General features: G+C 52.2%; 1 protein-coding gene and 1 pseudogene across 1 annotated transcript; both read right to left on the bottom strand.

The window, feature by feature from the left end:
* Positions 1-2,622: 2,622 nt before the first annotated feature.
* LOC136994127 (olfactory receptor 14C36-like) lies at positions 2,623-3,458 on the bottom strand (annotated as a pseudogene).
* An 11,870-nt stretch (positions 3,459-15,328) lies between these two features.
* LOC136994126 (olfactory receptor 5B21-like) lies at positions 15,329-16,290 on the bottom strand. Its single transcript, XM_067310376.1, is given in 2 exon segments — positions 15,329-15,537; positions 15,540-16,290. Coding segments are annotated over 2 exon segments (960 nt in total).
* Positions 16,291-24,322: the final 8,032 nt, after the last annotated feature.

Raw genomic sequence — 24,322 nt, 5'->3', positions numbered from 1 at the left:
AACAACATAATCAAGGGCCATGCGAGTGGCCCAGATGAGCTTCTCCTCTATGAAGGTTTGCACTTTTCAGATCCCTTGTGATTCGGTACCAGCTAGGCCAGGAGAAGGCACGTCGATGCCATTTGCACTTGTGAGGACAGTTGTGCCTCTGAAGCTGGTAGGCCAACAGCATGCCCATAGCTTTGGTGCTGATGGTGAGGTGCCTTGTGTCTCAGTGCCTCAGAAACGGGGAGCAGGCCCATTGCTGCTGTTTGTGCTTGTTTAGGTCAATTGTGCCTCAGTCGCTAACAGGTCAGGAGCAGATATACAGCTTCATTGCTTCCTGTGAGGTCACTTCAGCCTCAGCACCTGACAGTCCAGCTCGATGCATTTTGCTGCTGTTTGTGTTTGTGGAGTCCTTCGGCCTCAGGATCTGCTAGGCCTCCAGCAGCCCCATTGCTCCTTTTTGTACTTGTGAGGTGACTTTTGCTTCAGTGCCTGCTTAGACAGCATCCAGCACATTGGTGCTTTTGTGCTTGTGAGGTCACTTGTGTCTCAGGGCCTGATAGGCCAGTGCTGGTCATGTGGCTGCTGTTTGTGGTTGTGAGGTCACTTGTGCCTCAGTCACAGAATCACAGAATCAGAGAATCACAGAATGGTTGAGTTTGGAAGGGACCTCTGGAGATCATCTAGTCCAACCCTCCTCCTCAAGCAGGGTCACCTAGAGCACCTTGCACAGGATCACGTTCAGGTGGGTTTTGAATATCTCCAGAGAGGAGACTCCACAACCTCTCTGGGCAACCTGTTCCAGTGCTCTGTCACCCTCACAGTCAAGAAGTTTTTCCTCATGTTCAGATGGAACTGTCTGTGTTTCAGTTTGTGCCCGTTGCCTCGCGTCCTGTCTCTGGACACCACTGAAAAGAGTCTGGTCCCATCCTGTTGACACCCTCCCTTCAGATACTTGTACACGTTGATAAGATCTCCTCTCAGCCTTCTCTTCTCCAGGCTAAACAGGCCCAGCTCTCTCAGTCTTTCTTCATAGGAGAGATGCTCCAGTCCCCTAATCATCTTTGTAGCCCTCCGCTGGACTTGCTCCAGTGGTGCCACATCCCTCTTGGACTGGGGAGCCCAGAACTGGACACAGTACTGCAGATGTGGCCTCAGCAGGGCTGAGTAGAGGGGGAGGATCCCCTCCCTCGACCTGCTGGCAACACTCTTCCTGATGCAGCCCAGGATACCATTGGCCTTCTGGGCCACAAGGACACATTGCTGCCTCATGCTTAACTTGGTGTCCACCAGCACTCCCAGGTCCTTCTCTGCAGAGCTGCTTTCCAGCAGGTCACCCCTAGCCTGTACTGCTGCATGGGGTTATTCCTCCCCAGGTGCACGACCCTGCACTTGCCTTTGTTGAACTTCATGAGGTTCCTCTCCGCCCACCTCTCCAGCCTGTCCTGGTCCATCTGAATGGCAGCACAACCTTCTGGGCTATGAGCTGCTCCTCCCAGTTTTGTATCATCAGCAAATGGTCAGACACAAGCCCTGGCTCTGCACCACAAACCCACCAGTGTGTGTCCTCACCCTGCCTGTTCATACAGCTGAGCTAACATTGGCATTTCCTTCTCTTGGGCCCTTACCAGCCCAGCCCAGCCCAGTCCTCCCCGGCTCTCCCCACCTCCCCTGCCCTCTCCCCAGCCCACCCAGCAGAGCAGCCCAGGCTGGCGGTGGCCCCGCAGCAGTGCCCACAACAGGGTGCTGCAGAGCTCTGGGCACTCACACCACAGCCCCCCCGTGCAGGCACAACAGCTTGGGGCAGGGGGGGAGGGGTGCAGGGGTGTGTGTGTGTGTCAGCTGCCCCATCATCCTCCAAGCTGGAATGGACCCCAACCCCCTGCTGAGGCCTCTGTGGGCCTGGACGATGCTCTGAGCAATTGCAGGGCATGTCAAATGGCTCAGGCTGTGTTCAGGCCTGTCACTACATAAAGCCCATGGCTTTTCGCTGAAGGTGACGTGGACCACTCTCCAGGCTCCCTTCCCTGGGCCTCCTCGGTCCCCAACGCCTCTCGTGGGATTGCAGAGCTCTCACTAGCCTGGACATTCATGCGTTTAGCCCTTTATCTTTGGATGAATCCACTGGATTTTGTGAAGCTCCATTCGCTGCCCACCCCGAGGCACATGGTGCCCTTGGAGATGCCCTATGCTCTCCTGATGGATCCATACACCCTTCGAGAAGGACAGGCATCAGTGTCCAGCCTTGTCATATGGCACATACCGCTTGACCATTTACCATCTCCAGAAGCACTGGGCACCCACAAGTGAGAGCTGAATGCAGATCCCCAGAAAAGCAACAGGCCCTTTCAGGGAGAAAGCCCTTGAGCACATTCTTGGCTCCAGCTTTCGAAGGAGAGCCCAACCTTCAAGCAGTGCCCTGAGGAAATCCCCTTTTATTAGAGAGAGGCCAGCTCTGACACAATGACAGACACATTTACAGAAGACTTCTGGGTCAGACAGACTGGGTTTGTGCCTGTAAGCAAGTGGGATGAATTCCAACACTTCTGCACAAACGTGATAATCACAGCGAGAATGCCCAAAGCACAAGAGTTGTGTGAGGTACTTAGAAACCACTTGTGAAGAGGGATGGGCAGCTCATTGCTGCTGCACTAATACCAGTTGAACCAGTTTCTTCAGTGCATCCCTGAGCTCCCTGTTCCTCATGCTGTAGATGAGGGGGTTCACTGTTGGAGGCACCACCGAGTACAAAATGGCCAGCAGCAGATCCAGAGCTGGGGACGAGATGGAAGGGGGCTTCAGGTAGGCAAACACTGCAGTGCTGATAAACAGGGAGACCACAGCCAGGTGAGGGAGGCACATGGAGAAGGCTTTGTGCTGGCCCTGCTCAGAGGGGATCCTCAGCACAACTGTGAAGATCTGCACATAGGACAGCACAATGAAGATGAAACACCCAAAAGATAAACAAAGACTAACCACAAGCACCCCAAGTTCCCTGAGGTAGGTGTCTGAGCAGGAGAGCTTGAGGATCTGGGGGATTTCACAGAAGAACTGCTCCACAACATTGCCTTGGCAGAATCTTACTGGAAATGTGCTAGCAGTGTGCAGGAGAGCATAGAGAAAACCACTGGCCCAGGCAGCTGCTGCCATCTTGACACAAGCTCTGCTGCTCATGATGGTGCCATAGTGCAGGGGTTTGCAGATGGCCACGTAGCGATCGTAGGCATGACAGTGAGAAGAGAATACTCAGCCAAAATGAAAAAGATAAGAAAAAAGACCTGGGCAGCACATCCCCAGTAGGAAATGGCCCTGGTGTTGCAGAGGGAATTGGCCATGGATTTGGGGACAGTGGTGGAGATGGTGCCAAGGTCAAGGAGGGAGAGGTTGAGGAGGAAGAAGTACATGGGGGTGTGGAGGCGGTGGTCGCAGGCTACGGCTGTGATGATGAGGCCATTGCCCAGGAGGGCAGCCAGGTAGATGCCCAGGAAGAGCCCAAAGTGCAAGAGCTGCAGCTCCTGTGTGTCTGCAAATGCCTGGAGGAGGAACTCATTCAGCAAACTGCTGTTGGCATTTGCTTCCTCTGAGCTTTGGGCACTGTCCAAAAAGGAAAAGGCATTTGTAAGTTAAAAGAGTTTTCTCTCAGCCAAATCCCAAACTATTCTTAATAGAACCTTCCACATTTCCTCTCTTCTCTAGATTGGTTCAGTCCCTTTTTCTTATCTCTGGTTTGTGCTGGCTGAGTGTGCTGTGCAGAGCAGGGGCCTCTGGGTGTGGCTTCCAGAGGAGTCAATCCTGCTCTGCTGAGGTTGTAAATGGAGGCCACAAATTGCCCCAAGTATTTGGTGGAGATTCCTGGAGATGGGTACCTTGAGCAGAGTGAAGGGCATTCGGTCCAATGACCCAGTGGGAACACTCTCTATTTATCATTGTGAGAGCTGAATACAGCACTCCTGCCAGTTGTGTCTGGAAGAGAAGACCCTTGTGAGGAATTCATCTTCCCCAACCTTGCCCTCCTGAACAGAGGTGTCTGTATCTGAATCAGCCACACCAGTTCCCTCTCCGGCAGGCAAAAGAAACACTGAGGTGAGGGCAGGGCATGACCCCACCCTTTCTAAACATCTCTGTTCCAAAGAGATGGACCCTTTCCTCACATCGATTTGCCATCTGCACTCTTTCTCCAGCCGCTGTAATGGGAGTGGGACGTGACTAGCTCTGATGGACACATCCTACATCCGCCCATTTTGTGGAAAGGCCGTTCAACATCTTAACACTCATTTTCTCCAGAAAAATGGGCTGCAGTGAAGGGGTCTGACTCTATATTTCTTGAGCTTCTAGATGTCTCCATCACACTGGGGGAGCATCCTTTGATGGAGCAGAAATCTTTGGCATTTCAGTTATGCTCAGCATTAGAACTTGTGTGTCCAAGAGGAAAAGAGCTCACAGTGGCTGTACAGAGTCAGGGGATCCGGACTGTGCATGAGTCTTGCTCCCTGCTGCCCTGTGCTAGCACCCCTCCCGGCTAAAGGACAATCACACTCACAAGTTACTCTACGAAAGAAACTGGACTGAGGTGAGAGTGGAGGAATGTAGTTCCTGAGTGGAGATTTCCACATTCTTCTCTCTCAGAGTAGATATGGAGAGCGTGCTATGGAGAGCTCTTCAGAGCATGTGATGAGGTTTCTGACTTGCATGACTAGCACAAAGACTCTCAGCTATCACAAATACGCTGTGGCAGAGCTGGTGGCTTGTGGAGGGCAGCTTGCAGCCTGGCAGGACACCCCAGAGAGACAGTCAAGAGATCTAAAGATGGGTGGGCAGCCTTAAGAGAGAGTCAGATCATTCCCCAACCGGATGAAATACATTGCCTAGAAGGCTGGAAGGGACCTTGGGCATGTTGCTGCCATGCAGACAGCTCCACGCAGGACCCATGGGGTCCATGCCTTAACTGCAGCTGAACCCCTCTCCTTAACCCCAGAGAGCAGGAGAGCAAGAACCAGAGCAGCCCCGAGAGGAGAGGAAACCAGGAGCAATACCATGACCCTGCTACCAAAGGGAAAGCAAGGAGGGAGAGCCGGACGGGCAGTTAGGAAAGCCTCCACCTCACCCAGCTGTGCACACCACCTCTCAGACAGTGACATCGCAGGACAGTCACTCTCAGCCCCTTCGTCATGCGCTGCTGGGAAATGGGCACGTCACAGGAGAGATGCCCTCCTCCTCTGCTGGAGCTCAGGCTGCTGAGGAGGGCGAGCATGCCCTGGACCCTGTGGCCTTGAGGGCAGAAGCTCTGCTGGGCACGAGAGGAGACACAGTGGGGCTTCCTTAGAGGAAGATGTCTGCATTGCAGGCACTGACCGGGAGTTTTCCAAATCCCCCTTCCCACAGCATTTATGTTTCTGCTTTCCTTCTTTCTCTGATCATATCTCCACTGCCCAGAGCTTTTTCTCCTGGGAGCTGTTTCTCTGTCCCATCTCTTTTCCCTGTCAGTGCTCACAGACCCCATCCCACCCTCTGCGCACTCACTTCTGCCCTGCAGAGACCTCCCAGCAGCAGGGCACTGTCCGGGGGCATCTCTGTGTCTGCGGGTGCTAGGGAGCAGGTCACACAAACACCGATGAGGCCAGAGACGGTGCTGGTGGTGCTTTCTGTAGGCAGAGCACTGGCTGAAAGGACTTTAGGAGGTCCCTCACAGAACGACTCATTTCTCACTGTAATGGTCTGGGAGTATCAGTCTCTTGTCCAAAGCCCACAGCTCCTTCCCCCTCCCCTTCCACCTCCCATGCACAAACAGTAGGAAACTGAAAGCAGAGACTCAGGAAAAGTCCTTATCTTTAAGGGAAGCCCTGCCATGGCTGTCGTCTTGAAAAGGCCCCTTGGAAATATCCTGAGGGGGAGCGAGATCTGAGAGCAGCCCTCACCCCCACAGCACCCTCTCAACAGGGGGATGAACCTGCCCTTCTCGGGGTCGCTCCTTCCACCCAGGGCTTCTCCCTGCAGAGCCCTGGGCAGTCCCCTGGGCAGGCTGAGTGCTGACCCTTGCAGGCAGCAGAGTCACTGCCCTGGGCACACAGCACCCTGCGGCAAAGGGACACTGCTCTCAATTACAGCCCACGCACACCTGGGTGCACTCCCTGGCTTCACACCCCAGCACCGTCCCTGGGAGAAGGTAGCTGTGATGTCCTGTCCCTGGGACGGTGTGGCTGGGAATCCCTGCTCTAAAGCACCACCTGCTCCAAACAGGACAAGCTGGCAGAGCTGCCCTGACAGACCCTACCAGCTGCGCAAGGCGGCAGCTTTCGAAGAACCCGCCGACAACCACAGCAGCAATGTTGCCCTGCAGCCAGAGACTTACTGTGTTATGGGCTATGAAGATTTCTCCCTGCAGTGAGCTCTCCGGCATCCTCTGATTCCCGACTCTCTTCAACTTCTGAGTCGTTCATCTCATTCTGGCCCCTGCAGGCGGTGTCCTGATTCCCGCTTCTCCATTAAGAGGAGCTGCACTTGGACAGAGCTGTCTCTCCACAGCTCCTGCCAGGTTGCCATGGGCTCTGGCAACCCCAGGAGCCAAGCCCAGCTCAGGAGCAGAGGCCCAGCTGAAGACTTTGTGACTTTGTCTGGCCACTGTGCACCCTCGAGATGTTCTCAGGACTCCAGGGCTGACAGCTCCTGAAAGGCAGCAGGGTCACCCCTGGGAATTATCCACTGAAGTAGATTAAAATAATCCCTCTCTAGCAGTGGAGAGACTGAGTCTAGCATTGCAGTTGCTCTCATCAGAGCATGGCTATCTAAGAGGGGTGGAAACATCCCACTCTGGAAAGCCCTGCTCCCATCTCCTAAGAGCACAGGGACAAGAAGGGCATTCATTTGCTTGTGCTTCAGGGACTGATTGAGAGGAATTAATCAACACATCTAATGGCCATTGAGAAGCCCCTGGGATGGAGTGGGATACACTTCCCTCCCGTGCTCTCCACAAACTCACAGGAGGTGGGATTCCCCTTGCCCAAGTTTTAACGTGCACAAAATGCCTGTCTGTGTGGCAGCTCCTTGTTTAAGCTCCCACTGTAATCAATGGAGATGGAGGGAGGGAGTCAGCTGTACACGCACACACCCCTTTGGGCATTTGAAGGGCCAGAGGTGGTCCAAGACATGGACCAGTTTCTCCTTGCTCTCATGTAACAATTAGGAGACCCATATCCTTCCAGAGCATTAGCTGAGGGCCAGCTGGAGAATCTCCTTGGCCATCTGAAATGACACTAACTGCTGACTACTGCAAGAGCTCCGCTCATCAAGAAGCCGAGACATATGCAGATCCTGACATTGCAAACAGCTCATGTAATTCAGTGCACACACACCCTTGATTTAAGGCCATGACAATGGGCTGGCAGGGCCATGTCAGATGCATGGGGTGTCCAGCACAAGCACCATTTTGCTAGCAGGTACAGCACAGGACCTACAGAAAAAGCATGTCCTTCCGGAGTGGTTGCTGGACAAACACTCCAGGGCACCTCGCATTTCCTGCCTGTTCCCAAACAATGGATTCCCACCACTGCCTTTAGGCAAACTCCATCCCGTCTACATCCGAGCATGCTGCAAAGATGAAAGGCACATCACACCAGGGTCTCCACACATATGCCTCCATTCTCAAACCCTGCTAGCTCTCCTCTCCCTAAACCTTTTCTCACCCCAATGATATGAACAGGGACTGTGTTAATGATGCAGCCACAGTGTGCCCGGATTGCAGGATGTTCAGGCCCGGGGACTTTTTCAGTGGCACCTTGTCTTTCCTGGAGATCTGGTCACCTCCGTCACAGGCCCCAAGGTGCTGCAGAGTCAGCTCAGGAGCCAAGCACCTCTCCTGCCATGGCTGCATCGCCCACCTCTGTTTCTCTCAGGCCTTGTATACTGCAGGGTTTGCTCTCTCAGTGGGCACCTCACATCATCACTGCATTTGCTGTCTACACCAACATGTCTCTGCTCTGAACTTAGGCCTTTGTAAACACAGTGTCCTTGGCTCTTGGGAACAGGTTTCACCGCGACAAGGCTGCACTCAGCCTTGGTGCCACAGCTGAGGTTCTGCAGCCCAAATATACACAAAAGCCCAAAGCCTGGGCCACAAGGAAGAGGAAATGGAGATGCACAAGCTGTTGCAGAACTGCAAAAGCTTTAAGCAGTCCGAGGAAGCCTGTGGATCAGAGACCCCAGTTCTTATGGGGGGACTTTAATCTCCCTGACATTCCATGGGAGGGCAATGCAGCAGGCTGCAGAGTCCAGGAGGATTCTGGAGGGTGTGGAGGACAACTTCTTAGCACCGCTAAGCCTGCTAGGTCAACAAGGGTGACACTTTCCTGGGCCTGGAACCTGCCAACAAGGAAGAACTGATGAGGGCTGTGGTAATCAGGGTCAGCCTTGCCTGCAGTGGCCATGAGATGGTGGAGTTCCAGATCCTGGGGGATGTGAGGAGGAAGAGGAGGAAGAGGAGCAGAGTCCAGACTCTGGACGTCAGAGAAGCAGTCTTGGGCCCACTGGTAGAGGGAATCCCATGGCAGGCAGCTCTGAAGGGCAGAGGAGCTCAAGACAGTTGGCAGGTCTTTAAGGACAGCATCCTCCAAGCTCAAGAATGGCCCATACTGATACCCAGGAGAACAAGTGGACATCTCAGGAGACAGGGTGGCTGAACAGGCAACTCGCAACTGAACAACAGTACAAAAAGGCAGCACACGGGAACAGAAAGCAGGGAGAAGCTGCAAAGGAGGAATTCAAAAATGTTGTCCAGTGAAGCAGGGAAGCAGTCAGGAAAGCCAAAGCTTCTCTAGGACTGATGCTTGCAAGGATTTCTAGGGCACAGAGATGATCTGCTGTTGCTTCAGTAACAGGAAAAGCATAAACAAGGAAGATGTGGGCCCATGGCTGACTGGGCCAGGGAATCTGGTAACAGCAGAGGTAGATAGGTCTGGGCAACTCAATCCCTTGCCTTCAGCCCCCACCAACAAGGTCTCCCAGGCCACTGTGCCTAGAGTCAGGACGCCTGAGGAGAAAAACAACGAGCAGTGCCTGAGGCTTGAGTCAACAATTATTTGTAACTCTGTGGGATTGGATGGGCTGCAGCTGAGGATGCTGAGAGAGCTGGTTGCTATCTAGCAAGGCCACTCTCTGGCATCTTTGAAAGCTGTGGAGACTCAGGGAAGCCCCAATGCCTGGAGAAGGGCAAATGTTACATCCCTCTTCCAAAAAGGCCACAGGACAACCTCCTTTGATGAGGAGAGTGTCATGGAGCAAGCCCATTCAGATCACATTTCTGGGTCACTGAAGGAGAATGAGGTGTCTGGGAAGAGTCAGCATAGATTTACCGAGGGGAAATCATGCCACACCAACGTGATGACTTTCTGTGTTAAAAGAATTCTATTTGTGGACAAACAGAGAACAGTGAATGTCAGTCGCCTCGACTATCGGAAGGCTTTTGACACTTTCTCCTGCAGTATACTTACACACAAACTAGGTCTTTATGGTCTGAATGGTGAGACAACCAAATGGCCAAAGAAGTGGTTGGATGATGGGTCTCAGAGGGTAGTGGTGAATGGGTAGTGTTTTTCCTGGAGGTTTGAATCACAGAATCACAGAATGGTTGAGGTTGGAAGGGACCTCTGGAGATCATCTAGTCCAACCCCCCTGCTCAAGCAGGGTCACCTAGAGCACCTTGCACAGGATCGCGTCCAGGCGGCTTTTGAATATCTCCAGAGAAGGCGACTCCACAACCTCTCTGGGCAACCTGTTCCAGTGCTCGGTCACCCTCACAGTCAAGAAGTTCTTCCTCATGTTCAGATGGAACTGTCTGTGTTTCAGTTTGTGCCTGTTGCCTCGCGTCCTGTCGCTCGGCACCACTGAAAAGAGTCTGGCTCCATCCTCTTGACACCCTCCCTTCAGATACTTGCACACATTAATAAGATCCCCTCTCAGCCTTCTCTTCTCCAGGCTAAAAAGGCCCAGCTCTCTCAGCCTTTCTTCATAAGAGAGATGCTCCAGTCCCCTCATCATCTTTGTAGCCCTTCACTGGACTTGCTCCAGTAGTGCCATGTCTCTCTTGTACTGGGGAGCCCAGAACTGGACGCAGGACTCCAGATGTGGCCTCAGCAGGGCTGAGGAGAGGGGAAGGATCCCCTCCCTTGACCTCCTGGCAACACTCTTCCTGATGCACCCCAGGATACCATTGGCCTTCTTGGCCACAAGGGCACATTGCTGCCTCATGCTTAACTTGGTGTCCACCAGCACTCCCAGGTCCTTCTCAGCAGAGCTGCTTTCCAGCAGGTCAACCCCCAGCCTGTACTGCTGCATGGGGTTATTCCTCCCTAGGTGCAGGACCCTGCACTTGCCTTTGTTGAACTTCATGAGGTTCCTCTCCACCCACCTCTCCAGCCTGTCCAGGTCTCTCTGAATGGCAGCACAGCCCTCTGGGGTATCTGCCACTCCTCCCAGGTTTGTATTGTCAGCAAATTTGCTGAGTGTGCACTCTGTCCCTTCATCCAGGTCACTGAGAAAGAAGTTGAACAAGACTGGACCCAGTCCTGACCCCTGGGGAACACCGCTAGCTCCAGGCCTCCAACTAGACTCTGCACTGCTGATCACAACCCTCGGAGCTCTGCCATTCAGCCAGTTCTCAAGCCACCTCACTGTCCACTCATCTAGCCCACACTTCCTCAGCTTGTCTATGAGGATCCAGCTGCACCCAGGCTCATCCGAGGGCGAGTCTGGAAAGCAAGAGGGTCCAGTCTGAGCCTTGTGACTCAACAGGTCGGTCTCCTTTGCACACATTCTTTAGACATAAACCGTTTACCAAGTCTGGGACTAGGATTGGATCCAGCCACACCTAAGCTCCTCTCAGGAGGAATTTAGAAAGCAAGGGGGTCCTTTCTGAACCTCGTGACTCAATGGGAGGGTCTCCATTGCACGTGCATCCTTCATGCAGTAAATAACTGAGTGAACCTTGCCAATCGAACCTCGTGAAATCATTCTTATTTACAATTGAACTTTGTTAAGTTGCTATCTTACCGCAATAAACATAGTGCTGCTTCCCTCTCACAAGTGAAGTGCATCACTCCTCTGCAACAAGCCCCCAAAGACAGGACCACCATTTCATTGTCTTTATAAAAGAAACGATCAAGGCAGCAATGTTTTCTGCTTTCCCTTCTGTACTAGGACCTGATTTTCCTCTCCCTTTTCCCTTTCAACAAATTCAGTATCCCACATGCCTAGAGGCATATTTGGCACACAGCACATGCCTTTCCAGGTCCTTCGTGCCTGTTTAAAATAGAACCAAAAGTAACTTACTCCTTCAGGTCTGCAAGTACTGTGCCAGGGAGCACTGCGAGGGCCAGCTGCTCCCTAAGGGACAGGGAAGTGGGAGCTGAGCATGGTAACACGGTCAGGAGGGCAGGTGCCTCACCAGGCAGGGTCCCATCCCATGGTCACCAAGTGAGTTTAGCATGGAAGCCGGGGGTTGAAGCGGGGGTCAACTGAGAGTCCAGATCTCCAGCCACACTTTTGGTGATGAGGCAGGTGTGAGGTCAAGTCGGGCCATCAATCCAAAGGTCAGGGTCAGGATCAGATCCAGTGATGGTAACCAGGGTGAGATAGAGCCCAGTGATCATCTGGCAGGTCCATAGTGACGAGAAAGGTCTGAGATCAAGCCAGGAAGTCAGTGCGAGTCTGGGTCCAGATCAGCGGGGTCCATAGCCAAGCACAGACATGACTGGGGCTGTGCTGGAGAGCAGTGCTAGGTCAACATGGCTCAGAGAGGGACTTAAGCCCAGGGCTGAGCTGAGATGGGGCTCCTGGGCCCATGGACACAGGGTGTGGGGCTGCTCAGGGCCATTAAGGCATAATTATGGGGTTCTGGGCATATAGACAATGACGAGGGTGCTGTAGAAAACAGTGACGATGCTGTGGTAGAGGAGCAGGCAGAGAAGGCCTTTAACGTGCCTTGTTCTGTCCAAGAAGCCATCTGCAAGAGCAGCTCTGGGAAGGGGCACGTCAGAGGCACATCAAAGGCAGATGTGTATGCAGGACAGCCAGGAACCACATGTCACCCAGGTGCTTTCATCATAGGCAAACAGAGCCAAAGGAAGGCGAGATGTTCTGGGATTTTCTCCCTGTTCTAGAAAGTACTGCATTTTGCTGGAGTCATCTGCTAAAACGCAGGGAGCCCACTAGAAGTAAGAATCATCACCAAGCTGAAAAAACACTGCCTGAAAGAAGGGCCACAGGGCTAGAATCCTTCGTGTTTCTTCATTTTCAGACAGTACATCTCTGTCTCATGGTTGCACAGTGTCTTTGTTCTGGGGGGAGGGATGCAGAAAAATCCATTTTGGCCTTGCTCCTCTCTCAGGGGTCGGGTTGAAGCAGCAGTGGGGCCAGGGCCCTGTCATACACTACTGGCAGGATTTAGTTACCTGCACACAAGTCCTGGTGCCCTCTGGACCCCCTGTAGCAACCAGGGGCTGCAAGACAGGACACAAGCCCTGCTGCTCTCAGGATCTCAATGGAGTGGCCCACTCATGAGTGTCTATTGCTGCTGGCAGTGTCCTTGGCAACTGACTCAACTCTTTACTAATGGACATATGGAGACACTTAAGACAGGACTCATTTGCTAAAAGGTAAGTAAGTGCCTGCTTTCATTTTTGGTGCTAAAGGTGGGAATCTGTGTGGTCCTCTAGCAGTACCTCCGGAAGGTGACATTTATCAGTCCTTCCAGCCCTGCTTGCTGTCTCAGATGCCACAGAGTGCTTTGAATGCCCATATGTAAATCGTGCCATCCAGCCCTTCTGTCGTAGCCTCCCCAAGATTGGTAAACTGACTCCCAGGCTGAAACTTAAACCTCTGTGGATGAATGTGTTACCACCACGTAAGCTTCCTGAAGACAGTTTTGAAGACACGAATACTATTCGATTTTGGGTGCCTAGGAAATTTGTGAACGTTTGGTCTTGCAAGAGAGGTCCAGTAATCGAGTGATGAGGGTTTCAGGGTGCTAGAAGTTGCTGGATCCAGTAGCCTGGCGGAGGTGAGGCTGCCCCAGTACCCTGTGCTCAGTAGGCACCCACGCGCACATGCACACAGTGCGCATGTACACTCATACACCGCCGGCCACAGAAGAGCAAAGACAGAAACACTCAACACTCATGCGAGCACAAAGAGCACCAGCAGCCTCATCCTGTTCCCATCTCTGGCTGATCAGGAGGAAAGGTGGTAAATGGAGAATATATACCCATACATACATATAGACCATATGGATCTCTCCTGTAGCTGGTCGTAGATGCTCAGTCTATCCAGGAGCTGGGCCCTGGATCCCCCTGTCTCCCCACTTGCCTCACGTGCACACAAACACACACACAAATGGGTCTCTCTGGTGCAAAATCTCAGAAAGCAGTCTGTTTCCATGTGATCAGTTCCTTTCACCCTCTTTTTCCCTCGATGTTGTCATGCTTGTAGCCCCTCAAAACACCTTCATCCCTCCCTTTTCCCGCCTTTGGTCCTTCCCTAAACATCCCATGGAAAGTCTTGCACAAACCCAGAATGGTCTTCCCAGCATCTCATAATAAGCCTCCTTCCCCTCTAGGCAGGAACTGCCCTCCTCAGTCTGCAAGGCCATCCTGAGAGGCTCTGCCGTTGACCAATCTGGGCTAGTCTCACACATGGACTTCTTGGATCCATTTCTGAATGGATGTTGGATCTGGTTCTGAATGAATGTTTCTCCCCTGAACTGTTCCATTATTTCACTGAAAACAGGGTGACTTATGTCCTAGAAATGCCAATCCTTCATCTGTCTTTCTTACAGAAGTGTGGGGGTTTAGGCCAGATTAAAATGCTGTGTGGGATATGTGTGAAAATGAGCAGGCCAAGCGCATCCCATCTGACCATGACCAAGTCCTGAGGACATCAACCCCACAGTGCATTTCCTTGCGCTGACCATACCTGATATGGGCCATAACATCTGTGCGTCTATCTTGATGACCCACTAAGTCCTTTCCATTCTAGGCCTGTGTTATCCCCAAAAGGATGTGTCACACATTCAAGATCCAAGATCTGAAAGGAATTAAAGTGACGGAAATGCAAGCCAGCCAGACAACAACACTATTTCAAGGTTTTAACCGCAACAAACATATCAAGCAACAATTGCACGCTAAGATTAAACACATCCTGGAGGATTTTCTTGTACATCATCTGAAGGATGCCTAGGGACTCTTTAGATACATCCATTGATTTGGAGGGTGTTTTGGATACTCTCCAGCATGCTGCAATTACAGTATAGCGATCTTCCAGAGAGTGGAAGTAGCGTTACATCAAGCCAGACATCGAACACCTCAGATCATGGTCTAGGCTCACGTTGCCCTACTCAGAGAGACAAAGGGAGAGTCTGGAAGATGACCCATCTCCTTCCAAGGGAGACACTGAAATAAGCCCAATTAATCAGCCTGGCTCCCTTTTCTGACAGTGCTCAGCAAGTCAGTTCAAAAAAAAAGATGTCTTAGATCCTTGCTCCTCTCTGATCCCCTTCCCTAAACATTCCTTAGAAACTTTTGTATAGTCCCACAAGCGCCCCTTGAATAGCCAAAATCTTCATGTCTTCTTTCCCCCTTCTTATCAGTTGCAAAGTCCAGGGAGGACCTCTCCAAAGCTGTGCCTCTAGTTTCTTCACGGACCACCAATGAGTGACCAGAGACTTTTGAGCTTGCCATTGTTTCCATTATCCCTTGTCTATCAACTTTGTGTCACTGTGTGTTTTGTTAAGTGCTTCCCTCTTTGCTTATTATCCCTTTTGCCCTGAAAAGACCCATGCTCAGATAACCTTAATGTAGCAGATGCTCTCAAATGTCACGAACCCATGACCCCAGAGCTCTGGTCTCTGTTATCTACTGCCCGATACTCTGGAGAGCTGGGTTGCTACTCAAGGGGACCTAAACACACTGCAGATTTGGGCTTTCAGGAGCCTCCTGAAATTCAGTCAAGGAAAGGGCAGAGTCCTGGACCTGGGCTGGAATAACCCCAACAGCCCCATGCAAAAGATGGCCTAGGTGCTGACTGGTGAGAGAGCAGCTTTGCAGAAGAGGACCTGGAGCTCTTCGTGAGGAAGCTGAAGAGGAGTCAGTAATGTGCCCCGGTGGAAAACACCATCAACCGAGATGTGACTCCCAAGGCCCCCTACTGCAGACAGAAAAAGGAGTTGAGATCCATGGGGAACCTGACCCCTAAGCCACGAATTTGCCCTCACTAGAGAAAAAAGATGACAAGGTTGCAAAATTTCCCACCGGTAGCAACACTACTTTATTGTCTTTATTTACACAACAGTGCACAACTGCTACGAGCTCTGGGTGAAAGCCAGAGCTTTCCTGAGCGCTTTTCTGAGGGCCTCCCTGACCTCCCTGTTCCGCAGGCTGTAGATGAGGGGATTGACCAAGGGTGTGAGGACGGTGTAGAAAAAGGAGAACACTTTGTTGAGCTGCCTTAGCTGGGGGGTTCTGGGCAGCATGTAGACAATGATGAGGGTGCCATAGAAAACAGTGACACGGTGAGGTGAGAGGAGCAGGTGGAGAAGGCCTTCTGCCTGCCCACGCTGGATGGGATCCTCAGGATGGCAGCTATGATGCACATGTAGGAGGCCAGCGTGAACAGAAAGGGGAGGACCACATCCAAGAAGCCGAATATGAAAGCAACGAGCCTGACCTTCCTGGTGTCACTGCAGGCAAGCTCCAGCAATGGGGTAAGATCACAGAAGAAGTGGTCTATTGCCTCGGGGCGGCAAAACTTCAGCTGGGCCAAGAAAGGAGTCACTGCTGTAGGGATAAGGAATCCCATTAGCCAAGACCCAGCCGCCATCTGGAAACAGACCTTCCAGGTCATGAGGCTGGCATAGAGCAAGGGCTGGCATATGGCCAAGTACCGATCGTAGGACATCATGGCCAGCAGGTAACACTCTGCAGCTGCAAAACCACCAAAGAAATAGAACTGAGCAATACAGCCATGAACAGAGATGGTCTTGTTCTCGGTCAGGAGGCTGGCCAGCAGTCGAGGCAGGATGGTGGAGCTGTAGCAGATCTCCAAGGAGGACAGATTGCCCAGGAAGAAGTACATGGGGGTATGAAGATGCCGGTCTGCAACCACCAGCACAACGATGAGGATATTCCCAACCACACACATCAAGTAGATCATGAGCGAGAGGAGGAAGAGTGGTCTCTGGAGTGCTGGGATATTCCCCATTCCCAGCAGGAGGAACTCCATCGGTGATGTCCCATTGTCCCATTCCCATTTCTCCATCAGCATCATAGATCTGTCTTTCTTTTTCCTGCTTTCAAGAAGGAGGCCTGTAAAAAAAGAATATTTCTTTCTGTATTAAAACATTGGATAGAAAGTTTTTGCCAGAAGAATAGTCACGTGATTCTGCACTCAGAGAAAAAAAAAAAAAAAAAACACTAAAGAATCCCAGAGTCACAGAATAGTTGAGGTTGGAAGGGACCTATGCAGACCATCTGGTCTAACCCCCCTGCTCAAGCAGTCAGCTACCGCAGGTTGCCCAAGACCATGTCCAGTCAGGTACTGAGTATCTTCAAGGATGGAGATTCCACCACTTCTCTAGGCCACCTGTTCCAGTGTTCAACCACCCTCACAGTGAAGAAGTTTTCTTATGTTCAGATGGAATTTCCTGTGTTTCTGTTCGTGTCCATTGCCTCTCATCCTGGCACTGAGCACCAGTGAGCAGAGTCTGGCCCTGTCCTCTTTACACCCTCCCTTCAGATATTTATACACATTGATAAACTCCCCCCTAAGTCTTCTCTTCACCAGGCTGAACAGTCCCAGCTCTCTCAGCCTCTCCTCGTATTACAGATACTCCAGTAATCGCAATCATCTTTGTGGCCCTTTGCTGGACTTGCTCCAGAAAGTCCATGTCTTGTACTTGGGAGTCAGAACTGGACATAGTACTCCAGATGTGACCTCACCAGAGGTGAGCAGAGGGGAAGGATCCCCTCCCCTGACCTGCTGGCAATGCTCTCCCTAAAGCAGCCCAGGATACTGTTGACCACCTTTGCCACAAGGGTGCATGGCTGGTTCATGTTCAACTTGTCCACCAGGACACCCAGGTCCTTCTCTGCAAAGCTGCTCTCCAGCTTGTCAGCCCCCAGAGTGTGCTTGTGCATGGATTTATTTCTCCTCAGGTGCAGGACTTCACACTTCCATTTATTGAACTTCAGGAGGTCCCTCTCTGCCCGTTTTTCCAGTCTGTCAAGGTCCCTCTAAATGGCAGCACAATCACCTGGTGTATCAGCCACTCCTCCCAGGTTTGTATCGTTTGAAACTTTGCTGAAAGTACATTCGGTCTCATCACCCAAGTCAATAATGAAGAAATTAAACAGTATTGGCCCCAGTGTTGACCCTGGGGGACACCACTAGTGAGTGGCCTCCAGCTGGACTTTGTGCCACTGATCACAACCCTCTGAACCCAACAGTCCAGCCCGTTTTCAGTCCACCTCATGGTCTACTTATCTAGCCACATTTAATCAGGTTGTCTATGAGCATGCTACGGGAGGCAGGGTCAAAAGCCTTACTGAAGCTGAGAAAAACAACAGCCACAGCTGATGGAGGAACATCCATTGACATTCCCTTTATTGGCTCCATGGTGAGAAACAGGATTTTCCAGAGGGGAAAACCACTCATCTGAGGAGCATCCCCTTTTGACCACAGGCATGAGCTGCCCCACTGAGTTACTGTCTTTATACTGTGACATTAACAGAGAATGTCCTCCTGCTCGAGCTGAGACAGCCTTGTTTCCCGTGTTCAAAGTTATCCCCTTAGCACCCAGCTGAGATGTCGAGGAAAGAGATCCTTCCGCTCTAAGGCCTGAAACAGATATCTCAGAGAGGGGGGGGAAAAGGAAATCCCACTCCCAAAAGGACTCCTCAGGTGAAAGCATATCATGCCAGGCACCTTTTCTCCTTGCACAAAAAGAATCAGCCCTGAAAAGGCTGAGTGGTCCTGGCTCTCTGTAGCTCTTTTCTTTTTGGAGGAGAAAAGATTGTTCCTAGACAGCCCAGCTTTTTACACGGACATAGCTCTGATCAAGGGTTTCAAGCAGAGATGCACAAAGGACTTCACAGTGGACTGTCTCAGTAGATAGCTAGAATCTTCTCATTGGAGCCTCTCTGGGGAGAAAAGTGAGAAGAAGAAACTTTTTGCAGGGAGCAAGGGAAAAGCACAGGGAAGATCATTGGCTTGACATCTTTTCCTCCTCAGCGGTGGTTCCGGAGGGTTCAGGGGCTGCCTGCCTGAAAACCGCAGCCCAGCAGCTGGACCTCAGCATGGACAGCTGTGCTCATGGGGCTCCCTGCTCAGCACTGCTGGGCACTGGCAGGGGGGGCCCCAGTGTGCTGGCGTGAGGGGGACAGGAGCAAGGTCAGAGGCATGGCAATGCCCAGGACATGCCTGAATGCATGGTCAGGGAAAGTCTGTGCCTGAGAAAAGCAGCCCTCCGCCCAGTGCCCTTCCTGGGGGGGTTCACAAAAACAGGGAAGGAGAAAATCATTTCCCTGATGATTCCCTTCAGCTGCCATTAGACCTATTACAGTGACTTAGAGACACCAAAGGCAGACACCCAGCTTGCCTAGAGAATTCCTGGGAGGGATGAGTCCCTCCAAACAGCCACACTCCCCCAAACTGACTTTACACTCACCTTCTCAACTGGGATGAATTGCTTCTGCAGGTGATAATGACAGCGTTAGGAGAGGTCACCAGCATCACTACAGAATGGCTGACATCCCCAAGCCTCTGCCTGGGTGGGTGAGAGTCAGTGCTGAAAAATCTGAGAGTCTCACACCAAAATTACAGGTCTTTGAATGACGGAGAGAAGAAAGATAGACAAGAGACAGAAAAACGGGGAGACAGAGAGGCAGCAGAAGGGAAACAGGGATCGAGAGCAAAAGAGACACAGAGAAGGAGAGAAAATGATAGATGGAAGGAGAGTAGGAAAGACTCCCTGCCCAGACTGTTCCTCCATCCCGGCTGAGGTGGGTTAATGCCCCGGGGTTGGCTCCAACACACCAACAGCCCAGCTGTAAGTCAGCATCCCCAGTCCCACCCCAGGATCTCTGCTCTGCAGTGCCAGGGACTTGGGTGCGGGGGGAGTCTGGGGGAAGGAGGGAGCTGGGTGGGGAGACAAGAAGGAAAGGACAGGACTGAAACTGTGGTCTCACTCACAAACTTTCCCTTTGCAAACACCCAGCAGCAAAATAAATAGCACCCTGACTTGCCTCAGGACATCTAGCACCAACCTCCAACCGTTGGCATGCAGGGGTGACCTCTGCGCTGATGGTGCCTCAGAATGGCGATCAAGGTCGGGGTCCCACCCTCTGCAACTTCCCCATCACATCCTTGTCTTCCCTGAACTCTCTGCAAACCCCAAACCAAGGCTCAGGCTTTGTCCTGCCATTGCCATCTTCTTCCAGCTGTTCCTGCAGGGAGACCCCAGAAGTACCAGAGTGTCTTGAGGTTTATAGCAGAAACGAATCTTTGAAGGTTCCTGCCACAGCTCAGCTCTCCCCAGGGATTGCAGAGAGCGAGCAATGCATAATTGCCTCTCAAAGGAGACTGAAACCTCTGATTTGGTAAGAACTTTGTAAATTCCTCTGGCGAGGCTTCCTTTCTTCATACTTCTGGGTCATTTCAACTCTGGGTCATGCTCTTTTGAAAAGGAACTGAAGAAGGCAGTGCTAGGACTCCTCCAGTCTCATGAAGCAGAACCAGGGGAGATGCCATGACATGGGATTCCCTTCCCCTCCCTGCAGACAACTGTCTATTCACTGACTCTCTCAGGTTTAGAGAGCCCTGATCGCCTGACTTGGTCCCTCCAGCCTCCCGCAATGGTCAGCAGGGAGGAAGAGGCTGAACCACAGGCATTTCCTCCCAGCCATGGAGACTTGCCCTGGGCAATGGGGTGAGTCCCCCTGGGGTGCCAGGCTCTGTCTCTCCCCGAGGGGAGAGAGCCCCCTAACCTGTCTCCGAGGCACAGGGGCCTGGCGTGTTGGGGGTTGAAAGGATCAGAGCTACTGACATGTCCTCCTGGTTCAGGCCCATCTCTCCTTCCTGGAAGGTGCCCAGGGACCTCCTTTGCTCCTGTTGTGGCACAAACGTAAGCTGCAGGAGGTCTGATTCCTCTTAATCATGTTGGACTTGCATGTCATGAGATGCATTCTCTTCAGCCACTGCTCTGGCTGGAAGGGGAGGGGAACGTGGACCCATGGATGCAGACATTTGTGCTGTGGCCTCTAAGGACAAGAGACATTTGCCTCAGTGGGAGGATTGGGTTTTTTTTATGAGAATCACAGTCATTTCAGTATAAGTGCCAACACAGGTGTGCGCACTGGAGCTTGACGCATGCTCTCCTCATCCCTTCAGGAGTGCTGATGTGCAGGAGACCTTTCCCTCTCCCCAGCCCTTGTAGTGTGTCTCTGGCCTCCAGCTGCCTTTTGGGAAGTCTGGGAATCACCTTGAAGCTCCATGTCACATCTCCACACTCTCTCAGCCTTTCTCTAGTAGCCAGGAGTGTCAGAAATGGTCACAGAAACATATATCACAAAATCAAATAATAATTTGTGTTGGAAGGGACATCCAGATGTCCATAGTCCCAGCTGCTGCTCCAGGAAGGGTCAGGTTGACGTCAGACTATGTCGCTCAGAGCTTTATCCCATAAAGCCTTGAAAACCTCCAAGGATGGAGACTGCACAACCTCTCTGGGCAACCTCTTCCAATGCTTGACTACCCTCCTGGTGAAACAAATGCTACCTCTACCCAATCTGCACCACTCTCCCTTCAACTTCTGCTTGTTGTCTCTTGTCCACCCACAGTGCACTACTGTGAAGGGCCTGGCTCTAACACCATTATAACCACATCATAGGTATTGGGAAGCTGCAATTACTGCCCCCAAAGCCATCTTTCCTCCAGGCTGAACAAGGCCTCTTCCCTCAGGTCTCCTCACAGGGCAAGTGCTGTAACCCCCTGAGCTTCTTCATGACCCTCTACTGAACTCACTCCAGTTTGTCAATGTCTTTTCTATATTGTGGGCCTGAAACTGGACACAGTAATCTAGAGTGCTCCGGTGTGCACTCTACTGTGTCTAACAAGCACTGAGTCATGGGGAGTGATCACCTCGCTTGGTCACACGGCCTGGGATGCTGTTGGCCTCCCTTGCTGCATGGGCACACTGCTGGCTCATGTCCACCTTGCCAGGCACCATGACGGCCAGGGCCTTCTCCACAGAGCTGCTCCCGGCCAGTCTGTCCCCAGCCTGAATGACTGCAAGAGGTCTTCCTTCCGAAGGGGAGGATCTGGAATCGTCCTGTGGTAGTCTGTGTAAATATACAGACTAGGTAATCTGTTTGGGGGTTCACCTGCTGTTTGGCAATTTAAAAGACAATCTTTGCTGAGGCCTAATGTGGATGTTTCTTAACTGTTCTAGCACTTTCCTTCACAGACAAGCTGTAAGCAGAGTCACCAGTCAAAACCGGATCCAACTGCCCTTGAGGTACAAGGGATGTGTAACTATAGCATTCCATAAAAGGAAAGGTTTTTGATTATGACTTTTGATGGGTTAAAATGTTTCTCAGATATGTGAGAAAGTACATAAAAGGCCTTGTTTCTGGTGGCATGCAGAGACCACACCGGTGAGGCTTATTGTCATCACTGCCACCATGCGCTCTCTCCTATAGCTAGCTATAGTAAATGAAGCTTCTGTTGTGATGTAATCCAAAAGTACTGAGAATTTCTTAGACAGTCCTTTTCGGAATTCCATGAGGATCCTGTTGGCCTCTCTAGGTCCTTCTGGATAGCTGCCATGTCCTTGAGCATATAGACCAGTCCTCCTGATTTCTTGTCATGTGCAGGCCTCTCCCAGGTGACTGATAATGTTGTAAAACAGGGCAGGTCCCAGGACAGACCCCTGAAAGATTCCACTTCTTTATGGCCCCCAGGGACAGTACAGCCCATCCACCTCTCTATTCTGAGCACAGTCACCTAACCAGTGTTTCGTTCCTCTGGGCATCCACCCACCTAGACTATCATGTCCTGACTTTCATACAGGACTATTGTGGGAGACTGTGAAAAGTCCTGCTAAAGAAAACTTAAAGTGGCATTCACTGCTCTCCCCTCCTCCACAAATCCAGCTGTTTTATCCTAGTAGGCAATCAGGTTGGTCAGGCATGATTAATCCTTGGGAAATCCATGATGACGGTTCACAGGCACATTCTCCTCTATGTGCCCAGTGGTTTTCCAAGAGGATTCACTCCATGATTTCCCCAGGGACTGAAGTGAAGATGGACTGAACAAACAACCAGCCTGCTGTTCCTTGGATCATGCTTTTGGCCTTTTTTGAAGAAGGGTGCAAACTTTGCTTTCCTCCTGCCATTGGGAAAGGATGCTGTCCAGTTTTCTCAGCATTTTCAGATGCAGCCCACTGAGTCCCATGGACCTGAGATGTCGAGTTCTCACAGCTGAGTCAATCCTCATGCACTGCTGGATCCTCATCCACAGTTCTCCTTCTTGAGCTTTTGCGCTAATCACGGAGGTCTTCCTCAGCATTCTGTGTGTCCACTCTCACTACGCCTCCAACTCCATTCAGCAATGGCTCCACTGTTTCCTTTTTCAGCCTCTGACTACTCATGAAGCCACAGAAGGTTTCCTGACAGGCAGCAGGGCCTGTGGCAGGAAGTGCAAATTCATGTGCCAATGGGCACATGTGCAGAGGGACACACAGCACCCATAACCATGCATTTAGACCCTTGGACATGTGAGGAGAGCCCCTGGCTCTCCCGCTAGCCTTACATCATCAAAACATGGCAGAAGCTTCTCAGCCAGCTGCAGAGCAATGGGGTTGGGCCCCTTCATTTCCAAGTAGCTGCGCATGTTTCTCAGCAACATCAGGCTTTCCACACACATGTCCCTGTGAGCACCCTACAGCCACTCCATGATGTCTGGGAGGAGGCTCTGCATTTTCCTTGCCTGTGTGAAAGACAACTTCTTTTTGTGATGCAAGGAAAGACACCCCCCCCCCGGCTGCCAAAAGTGCTGTGGTTGCTGATTTCCCATCAGGGCTCAGTGTCCAGGGCCAGGAATCTGCACACGCCATGGCTTGGCCACAGAGGGTGCAGTGCAGAGAACAAATCTCCAAGTGGGCCCTGATATATGGAGGGCCTCCTCTGTACGGAGGAAGGCTGCTGCCTTTAGGCCCAGGAGCAGCTGGCTGTGTTAGCCTGGTCCTGCGTTCTGGCTCATTGTCCCTCTCAGTGGGAATCTGGGCACAGCATTCTCACAATTGATGCCATTTGGAGCTGGCTTGCTTGGTGCTGGGACTGGATCTCTGCCTGGCACAGCCGAGACATGCCAGCAGTGGGAGCTCTTCCCAGTGGGTACTGGTGCCTTTTTCCTTGTGCAGCACAGCCAAGGGCCTGGCATGAAAGACTTGGGGCAGCTGAATGGGTCAGCGGGGAGTTGGGAGCAGCCACTGCACCTCCTGATTGCCAGCAAAGTCCAAGCCACTGGGTGACCCACCACCTCCTGTCAAGCCCCAGGCTGCCAGCATGGCTTCACTCAGCTGCCTTCCTGGGTCAGCATGACCATCATCGGGGAGGTCTCATGTATCATGCAGGCTCTGCCAGGGTCCCTGTCCCAGGCCTTGCTGCCTGCCCAGGTTTTGCAGGAGCCCTACTCCAGCCCCTAACTTTGCCCCAACCCTAGCCTGGGTTTCCAGCTTGCTGAGCAAGGTCGGCAGATGCAGGGACAGTGTAGGATGGAGATTGCCTGGGCATAGCCAGCCTAAGTGTTTGCGTGCAGAGAGGCACAAGCAGGATTCAGCAGCCCTGTGTGCTGGCAGTCGGAGGTCTGGCACTGGGCGTGTTGTATCCATCGGCCCAGGAGAGGTCTCTGCTTGGGGGCACACCGGGAGGGGAGAGGGGACCCAGAGAGGCGGGTGCCAGCCTGGGGCAAGCGAGGCCTCATCTGGTAACTCACAGGCAGGGAAAGAATGTGGGTGTTGTCCATGTCGGGGCTGGACTGCTTGCGCAGCAGCTGGTCCTCCAGCAAGCTCAGCAGCTCCCACAGCATGTCCGTCGCAGCCGTGGGCTTAGCCATCATCACCTTCCACATGGTCACAGCAGTGCTGCAGGCCCAGAGCACTCTCTCAGTGGTGCCTCCTTGGCCACAGTGCCATAGCCTGGGCAAGCCCTGGAGGTTCCCGGCTGTGTGGCAGCCCTGCCCCTGCCAATCCCCTCCTCACTGGGAGCCCCAAGAGAGTTCTGCCCAGGCAGGCAGGACA

This window comes from Apteryx mantelli, chromosome 24, assembly GCF_036417845.1.
Source record: "Apteryx mantelli isolate bAptMan1 chromosome 24, bAptMan1.hap1, whole genome shotgun sequence".
Lineage (NCBI taxonomy): Eukaryota > Metazoa > Chordata > Aves > Apterygiformes > Apterygidae > Apteryx > Apteryx mantelli.
Note: the sequence above shows the minus strand (reverse complement) of the source record. Positions and strands in the feature narration are given on the sequence as shown.